General features: G+C 34.3%; 1 protein-coding gene across 1 annotated transcript in view; it reads left to right on the top strand.

The window, feature by feature from the left end:
• Nucleotides 1-12,083, top strand: part of lrrk1 (leucine-rich repeat kinase 1) — a 101,207-nt gene extending 89,124 nt beyond the window's left edge. Inside the window, exons 30-32 of the mRNA XM_016248046.1 lie at nucleotides 2,076-2,971; nucleotides 8,104-8,205; nucleotides 11,296-12,083. Coding sequence (XP_016103532.1) covers nucleotides 2,076-2,971; nucleotides 8,104-8,205; nucleotides 11,296-11,473 — 1,176 coding nt within the window. The 3' untranslated portion in view covers nucleotides 11,474-12,083. The remainder of the gene's footprint in view (nucleotides 1-2,075; nucleotides 2,972-8,103; nucleotides 8,206-11,295) is intronic.
• The last annotated feature ends 660 nt before the right edge of the window (nucleotides 12,084-12,743 follow it).

The raw sequence follows: 12,743 nt of genomic DNA, 5'->3' as shown, positions 1-12,743 counted from the left end.
TATATATATATATATATATATATATATATATATATTGACTTGAATCGACCCTTTCAACTAGAGTTCATCTACATGTACATTAGTATGGAACTCCGAAATCTCGTGTTGAAATATGCAGCATTTCGTTCATAGTGGCACCAAACTGAGTTTCCAAATATATGCATTATTATTTTTGACAACTTATTTCTTGTGATCTCAACATGGTGGAAAAGTACAAGTTTTTGGTTGACGGGAGTGTTTTGGAAATCTAGTTGAAAATGTTTGTTTTTGGTGCCACTAATTGTGGAGATCCATACAAATTTACACGTTTTTTTACATTTATATTATATTATATTACATTACATTACATTATATTTGTAAAAAGGTATTTTATTAATAAATAATTACATAAATGGAAGTAACTTATCGTATTAAGTAAAAATTAATATAGTATTACTTAAAAATGTATTATTATATATTATGAAGTATTAATGTATTATAATCTTATCTTAATGTATAGATTTACAAACTATATTTACAAATAACATTAAATTCAGGATTATATTAAGTAAACATATTAAAGTATTATATTAATAAATAAATATATGAATGTAAGTAGATATTGTATTACGAAAAAATGCATAATATAGTAGTAATGTATGATGTTAGTTACACTTAATTATATTAATGTGAGTAAAGTAATTTAGCATTATTTAAAAATGTATTATTGTATTATATTATAATCCTATATTAATATAAATACAGATTTATGAACTTTATGTACAAATAAACAATATTGAAGTAAATATTCTATCAAGTAAACATTAGTATTACAAACTATTATTTATAAATATAATGTTAACAAAGTATTATATTTATTAATAATTGTATATCATTATATCAGTATATATGACTATATCATTGTATTAAGCATCCATTAATATATTATATTAATGTATGTAAAAATATTATATTGATAAATAACTATATTAATGCAAGTCAGTATTGTAGTAAGTAAAATTTCATAGTATAATATATTACATAATACACATATAATGTTTTATGTTATAATATACAGCACTGTGTGAAAGTCTGGCTGTTGTCAGACAAAAATCTCACTGGATTATTACAATTAATGACAAAATGAATGTTAACTGAAATTTTCCTACTGACACACTACATCAAAAGATAGAAATTTATAGATTTAAAAAAAATTTTAGCTGGTGAAAATACTACTGGCCTAAGACTTTTGCACAGTACTGTATATATTTATAAAAAAACATATTTTATTCATGTGAATAATTATTAAATATGATATAACTATATATACAAATATTTATAAAATTGTGCCAACATATTAATAAATAATTATATTATTATACTTAAAGGGTTAGTTCACCCAAAAATGAAAATTCTGTCATTAATTACTCACCCTTGTGTAGTTCGAAACCCGTAAGACCTTCGTTCATCTTCGGAACACAATTTAAGATATTTTTGATGAAATCTGAGGACTCTCTGACCCTCCCATAGACGGCAAGGTAACTACCACGTTCAAGGTCCAGAAAAGTACCAAGATGATCGACAAAGTAGTCCGTGTGACATCAGTGGTTCAACTGTAAAGTTACGAAGCTACGAGAATACTTTTTTGCGCAAAGAAAACTAAAATAACGACTCATTTCTTCTCTACTGCGTCACTTGTGGACGTGCGTTCACGACAGTATCATGACGTGAGCATGTGGCGGCACTGACCCAGATCCAGCGTGATAACGTCATCACCACAAGCTTGCATCATGATACTATCGTGAACGAGCGTCCACAAGTGACGCAGTAGAGAAGAAAATGTGGAATAAAGTCGTTATTTTTGTTTTCTTTGTGCCGTCATATTCCATCAAAAATATCTTAAATTGTGTTCCGAAGATGAACGAAGGTCTTACGGGTTTCGAACAACACGAGGGTGAGTAATGAATGAGAGAATTTTCATTTTTGGGTGAACTAACCCTTTAAGTAAGCATTATTGTATTAAAGAAAAAATCGTAACATAATATAATAAACCGTAATATCAAACATTTATTTACGTTACGTCCCTTGTGTTTCAGTCTCTCCCGCAGGTGTTTGCTGGCATGTCTGACGGTCTCGTGGTGGTTTACTCTCTGGTGGACGACATGCCCGTGGAAGGGGAGACTTACATCTGCTCGCACACGATCAACAAGCATCTGCTGAACATGGATGACTCGGACCCTCGGCAGCGTCCGTATGCCGTGCGCAGCATCGTGCCGGTGTGCACCGGGTCAGAGGTGTGGTACAGCAACGGCCCCGGCGTGCTGGTCATCGACAGCCTGACGCTACAGCCCATCCGCCGCCTCGAGCCGTATCTGCCGCCGTCCTGTGTGCGCTGCATGGTCTCGTCCGCCAGCTGCTGGAATGACGAGGCCGTCTGGTGTCTGGACGATCACACCAACACGCTCCTCATGTATCACGCCACCAGCTACCAGATCTGCGCTACGTACAACTGCAGCGACGCCAACCCGCTGCGGGACGTTTTCCCCGTGCAGAGGCCGGCTGGGGTCGTGACCCCTGTGACCCCTGATCCTGACATCGACGAAGAGTCTCTTCCGGCTGTCCTGGAGCCACTGAAGGTAATGGTCACGCACCACGAGGACGCAGGAACGCAGATCCTGTGCCAGCAGGACTCTCTGGATTACTGCTCCATGACGTCCTCCGGCTTCAGCTCGGAGCAGCTGGATCAGATCGGCCATTTCCCTCACGTGGAGCGCTCCAGCTCGGGAGCCCTCAGCTCTCTGACCAGCTCCAGCAGCATGCTTTTATCCACGGACTTCGAGGAGGCGGACAGACCGCCAGACGAGCCGGTTTCAGCTGAAGCATTTGCATCCAGGAGCGCAACCGATCCAGAACTGGCGGCTCAAAGCCACACACCAGCGCAGCTGAAGGCCTTGAACATCATTCCTGTCAACAGCACCATCTGGGTGCCCAGGTACAATGTATTATTATAAAAAATATATATATATATTATTTCATTTAAAGTGCCCCTATTATGGGTAATGAAAGGTTCATATTTTGGTTTTGGGAGTCTCCAACAACAGGTTGACATGCATGCAAGGTCAAAAAACACTTTTATTGTCTTATAATATGCATTTATTTTTACCTTGCTCAACGACTCCCAAACGATTCGTTCAACAATTCATTTTTCTAAACCCCTCATTTGCGTGACGCTAATATGTGGTGATTGGTCCGATTGGTCTCATTTTCATCATGTCTGTGATGCCTGATAAAGCAGCGTTTGTGAGTGCAGTGCTGCTTTGTTTACAGCATTACCTGGGAAACCGCTATTTTTACCGCTCCAAAAGCAGCACCTAGTGGCAAAGAATGAATTTGCATTTTCATTCAGACCAACGGAAAAGACCAACAAGTGGGCGGGCAATATGCTAATGTTTCATGTTGACGTCAACATGAAACAGCTTGGGATTCGTTTTTAAAAACGACTCGTTTCAATGATTCTGAGTCGACTCTTTCTTTTGAAAGATGCTAACTTTATACATGGTGCACTTTCAGATTTAAAACTTTGCAGGATGTTTTCAATTTTCAAAAATCCATAATAGGGGCACTTTAAAAACTCTTGAAAATGCACCTATTATAATCAGTGTTTACATATGCTTCTTTTCAGTTTTTTTTAAATGATATTAATACTCTTTTTCTTAAAGGATGCATTAAATTGATCAAAACTGACAGAAAAACATTTATAATCTTATAAAAGGTTTATTTTTCCAGTAAATTGTGTTCTATCATTCATATATTTGGGGTTGGTTTTCAATTTTATGTTTTCAAAATGTGTTATTTTGAGATCGTCCGATAATCGGTTTTACTGGCATTTTTACCTATATTTAAGCATTTTCCAATAATCAGATATCGGTTATCCGATACTGATTTCAAAATGTCTCTTATTTTGAGATTTTACCGATATTTAAGCATTTTTCCATTATCAGATATTAATTTTGTAATAACAGATCCACCGATAGATGGTTATACTGATATTGTTCCCAATATTTAAGCTTTTTTTCATAATTGGATATCAGTTTTATAATATCAGATCCACCGATAAATGGTTTTACTGATATTTTTCTTGATAATTAAGCCTTTTTTTTTTTTATTGCAAATAATCTGTATCTGTATTGGTCATAAAAAAATCTATATCAGTCTAAATCTACTCTTTGGCTCCAGGCTGTATTTTTTTTTAGGAAATATATAGTAAAAACAGAAATATTGGGAAATATTATTACAGTTTAAAATAGCCTAGCTATTTTCTATGTGGATATATATCAAAATGTAATTTATTCCTGCGATGCAAAGCTGAATTTTCAGCATCATTACTCCAGTCTTCAGTGTCACATGATCACTCAGAAATCAGTCTAATATGCTGATTTGCTGCTCAAGAAACATTTCTCATTATTATCAGTTGTGCTGCTTCATATTTTTATGGAAACCAACATTTTTTTCATGTTTCTTTGATGAATAAAAAGTTCAAAAGAACAGCATTTTTTTTAAATGGAAATCTTCAGTAACATTATAAATGTATTTTCTGTTACTTTGGATCAATTTAATGCATCCTTGCTGAATAAAAGTATTAATTTCTTAGTCATACTAACTCAAAACGTTTGAACAGTAGTACAAATGCAACAGGAGTAGATGTAATGCTCTAATCAGTACTTTTCATGACTAGTTGATTGTGTACTGATAATTTTGACAGTTTTCTGTTTGTGTAACTACCAGAAAGCACGACAAACTTTGAGCACAACTTACAAGCAGTTAGCACAACATCTCTGACGTTACAGCCCGTATAAAATCAGTATTGACCCTATTTATTTTCTTAATGCACGTTACTTTATCTTATAGTGAAATGTAATATATCTTTTAAACCTCATAATCTTTTCTTGTTTACATAGCCGTTTCACTTGGAAATATGTCTCAATACAGTAGTAAAGTTGGTTGCAACTTCAGTTTCATGACAACTTTAAGACTTCAAGGTAAAGGAAGCATGTTAGACAGCTTACAGCCAAAGTTGGAGCGTGCAGGTGTCATGGACATGCATCAGCCACCGCTGGTATTAGAGCAGTGTTTGGGTTAGCGTTTGCAGTCCTTTCATCTCAATAGCAGTTTCTCAGCTGACGCAGGTCCTTCTGAACTTAGCTTGGGCCTAAAACTGTCTGACTGTAGTTGTTTATGTAGAATTAGATCTGTCATTGATTTCAGACTATGATAAATATTGTTCCAGGAGCAACAAAGGGACGTGTCCTGCATCAATTTAAACATTCGTTTAAAGAGATTTTAAGCACAGGATCAAGGGCAGAATGAAGTGCTATTTCAGGAGTGCGCATTAAAATGGCCATGTTTTATTCATGAATATAAATGCATTATAATGTGAGTCTCAGGAGGCGTTGGACTTAGACACCGCAGAGTAATCAGGTCACACAGGTGCCTCATGTTGAGTTCAAGGGAAACATAAGGACATGATTTATAAAAGGAGCTTCCTGCTACTTCTAAACTAGGTTAAATCTCTTTTATGAGCACGAGAGTTCGCTATTGTGTATCAGTGTGTGATGTGTGCATTCATCCAAACAATAAAAGAATAAATTGGAAGATGGTATTGTTCAGCGTTTATTATTATAACTACAAATCAGTTAATGCTGACAAAAATGATTCATGCAGTTGTGCAGATTAAGCAGACGTTCGTTTTGCAAATGTAAGTGGATTGAGTGCAATAAAATTAAGTTCAGAATTGTTGCATTAGCTAATTTTAATTAAGCCAATTGAACAACCAGCGGAGAAAAAAAGTGTTTTTTGTTTCAGTGTAGATATTGTTCTGTGAGTTAAAAAAATTACTGGAAAAGTTATGAAAAATAATTGGTCAGAGACGTCTGGGAGCTCTGATTAAACATTTTTGTTCCTGAAAAGGAACTTTTAGTGGCTTTAAATATATTTCATTCATTTTGGGAGATGCTGTTCAACAGACAGAGAAACTCAATGTAAATGAGAGCGGAGGCAGAGGCTTGTTCCCTGCTTTATTCCTTATTAGTTCATCCTCCTTTCCTCCCTTTTTTGTGTTCTGTAAGTCCTCCAGGATGGAGAAATAGATGTACAGACATATATTTGTTGAATGGGAAATTCAGAACCAGATCAGGAATCTGCACTTATGTGGATGGATTTTGTTTAATTAAAACATGCTTGGTAAATCTTGATAAAGCAGCATACACTGTGCAATTTATTTATTTTCATTTAGTTAATATCCCTTTTTTGTATTGAACCAAAAAATGTACTTGCTACAGATATTTGTTTTATTTATTTTTAAATGTATGGTTTATTTTAGCTTTAATATTATATTGTCGACAAACTTTTTACTAGCTTTGTTTATTTGTGGTATTTTTAAAGTAGTTATAATAATATTATAATATTATATTATCAACTAAAAATTAAACGGCTTTCTATATATATATATATATATAATATGAACTAATTTTTTTAAGGGGTCATATGATGCTATTTTAAAGATCATTATTTTGTACTGATGGTAGCCTTTGTTACTTTGGTCCCAGCTCTCTGCAGGTCATTCACTAGGTCCCCCCGTGTGGTTCTGGGATTTTTGCTCACAGTTCTTGTGATCATTTTGACCCCACGGGGTGAGATCTTGTGTGGAGCCCCAGATCGAGGGAGATTATTAGTGGTCTTGTCTTTTATGTATTTTCTAATAATTGCTCCCACAGTTGATTTCCTCACACCAAGCTGCTTACCTATTGCAGATTCAGTCTTCCCAGCCTGGTGCAGGTCTACAATTTTGTTTCTGGTGTCCTTTGACAGCTCTTTGGTCTTGGCCATGGTGGAGTTTGGAGTGTGACTGTTTGAGGTTGTGGACAGATGTCTTTTATACTGATAACGAGTTCAAACAGATGCCATTAATACAGGTAACGAGTGGAGGACAGAGGAGCCTCTTAAAGAAGAAGTTACAGGTCTGTGAGAGCCAGAAATCTTGCTTGTTTGTAGGTGACCAAATACTTATTTTACAGAGGAATTTACCAATAAATTCTTTAAAAATCCTACAATGTGATTTTCTGGATTTTTTTTCTCATTTTGTCTCTCATAGTTGAGGTATACCTATGATGAAAATTACAGGCCTCTCTCATCGTTTTAAGTGGGAGAACTTGCACAATTGGTGGCTGACTAAATACTTTTTTGCCCCACTGTATTTATTTGACTAGTTTTATATAATTTCTTTATTTTTTTTATTTAAGTTTGATTTAATTGTGAGGAACATAAAATTTACTATTTTAAATACATGGTTTATTTATTTTAATTTGTAATATTATACTGTCAACAAAAAATGTAAGACTATCTGTATGAAATTTAGTTTTTTTTTATTTTTAAAATTTGTTTTAAACTAGCCATAAATAGTTTTTAATGGTTCATTTATTTAAATTAACATTACTTTTTATATTGTGTTGAACAAAAAAATGACTATTTATATAATCTTTTTAATCTATTTCTAAATACATGGATTATTTATTTTCATTTTTAATATTACATTGTCAACATTATTTTGTAATTTCATTTCATTTTACTTTATTTTATTTTAATCTTTAACATTTACTTTTAAACTAGCTAGCTATGAACAAGTTTTTTATTTCTGTTAATTCTGTGTGATAGTGAAGTATATAAAACAGATAGTTCCGGGGCTTGATTCTGATTGGCTGAGCCGTGTTCGAAGTTGCTGTAAATTACTCCACAAACATACACCTTTGTTTACTTCTGTGTGTTGCTCGGCAGCCACTTTGTTGCAACCACAACCGTTTCTGAGGAACTACATTGTTTGGTGGAAGAATACTGTTTTTATTAATATCATTACACTTTATTTGCTCCGTTTTATTTTGTGAAACCTTACTACGTATATGGAATAACCGTTTTATAAAAGCAATAAACCCCGTGAAGCCGTGGTTTACAGTGGATTTATAACAGCTTCACGTCGTGCCTAACAACGCCCCTTAGCTGTTATAAATTCACTGTAAACCACGGCTTCTTGGGGCTTATTGCTTTAGTATAATGAGAGTGTGTGTTTGGCAGGTGTGGAGGAGACATCATGGTGATCGAGGTGCAGGAGCAGGCGGGTGCGCTCAGGGGTCGTGTGATCGCCGTGTTGACGCCGCCTGGAGTGTCCGAGTACGGGTACGAGTGTCAGCAGCCAGTCACTCACACATTAATAACCACACACGATTCCACACTGTTCGTGACCCCGATGCCTGTAGCAAACCGAAATCAGTGATGGATGTAGCGCTCTGCTGCCGCAAACAAGCCCAGACAGATTCTGCAGACCACTTCTGCATTGATTTTTGAGGAGAAAACCCCTCAAAGCACTCTTTCTGCTAGACGAAAGCCAATCAAACCTTAATAATATTTAAAGCTTCTTGCATTTGCACCAAAATATAGTAGTGCACCTGATTAAATGGATTAAAAACAGATGAAATCATCTGCATGAAAAAAAGATGACTAAAATGAGCAGTTGTAATTCAGTTCTTCATAAACCTGATAGATTTCATGCACACACAGCAGACATGTGTCCCATAAGAGCCCAGCAGCTTCATCATGAAAAACCCTCGCGAAAGTCTTTTACAAACGCAAAGCCTAAAGCTCTCATCTGGGTCAAATTAATTGCACTGATTCCTCAGGACACACAGATTTCTTGTGCATTTAGATTTTTGTCTGAGCGTCCATGTCGCCTTGTTTATATATTTGTTTACTTTTTAAAGAGTTTATTTATTTTAAAGTTTATAAAACAATTGAATTTCTTTTGTTTTATAATATTATCATATATATTGTTAATATTTATTAAATATATAATATTTATTTATGGTTTATTTATTTATTTTGACTAACATTACTTTAAACTAGCTATATATGAAATATTTAAATTTTTAATATTTTTAATATTTGTTATTTTTTTATCGATCAACTTTCACTAGCTATACATACAAAATCTTTTTATTTATTTTTAAATGTAATGTTTTTGTAACATTGCTTTTAAACTACCATATATATTTATATATTTTTATTAACTAAATATTATATATATGTAAACTAGCTAGTGTGTTATTTTTAAGAGTGTATGATATGGTTCATTTTAAGCAAACCAAGCAAATTTTTATTCTGTGTGAACTTGCATGTGAATGTAACTATAGTAACAAGTTTAACTATGGTATTTGCAGTAAAATCACAGTATCCACAAATTTACTCTTCTCTCACTATAGTAACCATAATTATGATATTTGTAGTAAAACTACAGTAACCACAAATGTAACATAGTTTCGTAGTAATTTAGTGGGTACAGGATCTAACAGGCATGTTGTTGGTTTAGATGCAGTGATAAGTTTATTTAGCTCTTCCTGTCCTATAGTTGTAAAGCACTGCAGTTTATCTTTTGGTGCGATGAATAAAGCTGAAGATATGCTGTAGAATCTACATTTGTTATTGTATTTCTGATGTTATCTATTTTATCAGTGAAGAAATTCATAAAGTCATTACTATTAAACTGTGAGGGAATATTTAGATTGGGTGGCGTCTGGTTATTTGTTAATCTAGCCACTGTGCATTGAAAAGAAAACAAATCTTTAGTCTTTTCAGAATACTGGAACATACTCTTATCAGTATGGCCATGGGTGTGCAAGTTGCGCCAAAAAAACGTCTTTTTGAATTTTGCCATCAACTGATCAGTGTTCATAAAATGCTCATAAATCAGTGAACGTCACAACATGTGGCTAGGGTTTGGTATTGTTTTAATTTTATCCATTCAGATTCTGCTTATTGATTTCAATTCTTATCGATTCCCAGTTTAGATTCCAAAGTTTTAAAAAAAGTGAGGTAAAACATTTTGACCTGTGTGATCATTTAACCTACTTATTGATCATTTATTTGCAAAAAAAATGTATTTATTGTGCAGTGTTTTGACAATAAAATAATGTTCAGATTTATATACTTCCTTGACCAGTAATTCCCAGTTTAGATTCCAAAGTTTTAAAAAAAGTGAAGTAAAACATTTTGACCTGTGTGATCATTTAACCTACTTATTGATCATTTATTTGCAAAAAAAAAAAAAAAAGTATTTATGTGCAGTGTTTTGACAATAAAATAATGTTCAGATTTATATACTTCCTTGACCAGTTTTTAGCAGCAATTTACCAGTAGGCCTGAGTAGTAAGGTTTTTTATAAATGGTAATAGCAGCCATTTTTGATTGATATATTATTCTACCATTTGTATTGCCATAGTTTAACTACAAATATTAAACTATAGTTACTATAATGAAACTGTTACATTTGTGGTTACTGTAGTTTTACTACAAATATCATAATTATGGTTACTATAGTGAGAGAAGAGTAAATTTGTGGATACTGTGATTTTACCGCAAATACCATAGTTAAACTAGTTACTATAGTAAAAACATGGTTAATTTAATGAGTTAACACATTCACATGCGAGTTCACACAGAATAAAAACTATACATTTTCTCTGTCATGTAGATCAAGGTGTAGGTCATTTAATTTATCTTCTATGATCTTTGATCGTAGAGCTCGGCCAACGTAAGGCATCACATACAGTTGTCTATTTAAAATCAATGTGGTGAGCACACAGATGATCACACCACACTAATATGTGCCTTTTTTGTCTTTTATTATCCTATTTGCCTTTTTAGAGCACTTTTAGCGGTGCAGTAGCGCAGATGTTTACATTAGTTTAGCGGGGAAGGTCCCGAGGTTGCTAGATTTGCGTAAAAAAAATCTGCCAAATATGCATTCAAAAAGCTAGGCGGAAAACTACAGGCTTAGTAATACTGTAAGACTTGGCAACACTGGAAGGTCCTGGCAGATCGCAAGCCGGATTTTCTCAGAAAAAAGGGTTCAGTGAATCTGAAAATGCACACACTGCTACATATAACGACTTTCTACTTGGGGACCTTGATATAAATGTAGCGGAGTAAAAAGTACGATATTTGTCTTTCAAATGTAGTGAAGTTGAAGTAGCAAATTTCCAGAAAAAATAATACTCAAGTAAAGTACAGATACTCAAAAAGTGTACTTAAGTACAATACTCAAGTAAATTTACTTCGTTACTGTCCACCTCTGTAAACTGGTCTCTGTCCGCGCCGGCTCTCAGCTTAAACACACATTCATCACACAGTCGAAGCTTTCAGGCCTGTAACTGCTCCTCTATGACAGTTCTGCGAAGAGTCCAGGTTATTTTCTTCCTCTCGTCCGTCTCTCAGGACTCTGGCGGAGGCGGCGCTCGTCGCAAAGGACACCGTTGTGTGCGGCTTCCGTAAAGAAAACATGGCCTGGTGCCTGGCTGTCTGGAGGAGCTGGGGAGGCCACGAGCTCGAGCTCTTCTACCAGGGATACGAGGAGCTCGGCCGCTTGGAGAGCAGTCTGAGGAAAAGGAGGTAGCTGTGTAAACGTGTGTGTGTGTGTGAGACGGAGAACACAGATACAGGTGTTGAGCGTGGTTACGGGACCAACTGGAGGGAATAAACACACACATACACATACTGTATATGGACTTGAGGAAATATAATCCTGCAGGACTTGGCCACATACACATTTCATATATATATATATATATATATATATATATATAAACACAAGCAGATTGAATGCCACACATGCCGGATGCATAAACATATATATTCAGCCTCAAGCGTTTGGAAGTGCGCTGATATATGAGTAAATTTACATTTGTGTTCCCAGAATGCATCAGAATTCACAAAACTAAGGGGTTTTGCATTCATGAACCTGTGTGTATGTGTGTGTTTAAATGGCAAGAAAGAGATTTATGAGGTGTGATGCTGGTTATTTGACTTGATCAACATTGTCTCAAATTAATCAGCAAACTAGACGTGCCTTTGATGAAGGATGTGCTGTTTTAGACCCACGATAAGACGAGAATCAATGAAACTGCTTGGGAAGCTCCGCCCACACAGTGAGGTCATAATGGAGTGGAACAGTTCCGGAAGTATTTTTCCCATTCATTTTTTCCCATAGGGATTTTAAAACGTCTTTGAAGCAAAATAATAATAAAATAAAAAATAAAATAAAATAGAAACATTTGTTTTTCTACATTTCAGTTACATTTTTCTCTAACTCTAACAATGCCTGGGATGTGATTATGATTTAGCATAATTAACAAATCGCAAAGACTGTGGTGTAATAATATAAATATGTAATTTTGATATAAAATAGTATATAAATCTGTGGACTTCCGCCAAAATAAAGGCAAGTAATGTTTAAAAGCAAATAATTTTTTTATATATATATAAATTCTTTACCTTTTTTTGTTTTGCATTTTTTTAAGTTGTTATTATTATACAAATTTATTATGAAATTCTTTTTTAATGAAATATAATGCACATTATCTCTGGCCATAGGCTAGTTATTAAAAGTGTTAGTTTAATAAAACATGTATAAATAAGCAATATATGTTTAATATATGGGTATGAAAATGTTCTTTTATTAACAAATAGCAAGTTTGCTTGATGCCATTCTCTGTAGAATTGTGGGTAATGTAGTTTTTCACCAGGAATTCTGCTGTTAAACGATCATTTCAAAAAGCAGTTGGAATTATGCTTCAGAAAAACGTACTGCATTAATTAACAACCTTGTAGATTTACAGTAGATCTGTCTTTAAAGGTTTATAAGTTATGATTAAAAATCAGTTCCC

This window comes from Sinocyclocheilus grahami, unplaced genomic scaffold, assembly GCF_001515645.1.
Source record: "Sinocyclocheilus grahami isolate Dianchi unplaced genomic scaffold, SAMN03320097.WGS_v1.1 scaffold24.1, whole genome shotgun sequence".
In the NCBI taxonomy this organism is placed as follows: domain Eukaryota; kingdom Metazoa; phylum Chordata; class Actinopteri; order Cypriniformes; family Cyprinidae; genus Sinocyclocheilus; species Sinocyclocheilus grahami.
This window is presented reverse-complemented; position numbering and strand designations above follow the sequence as displayed.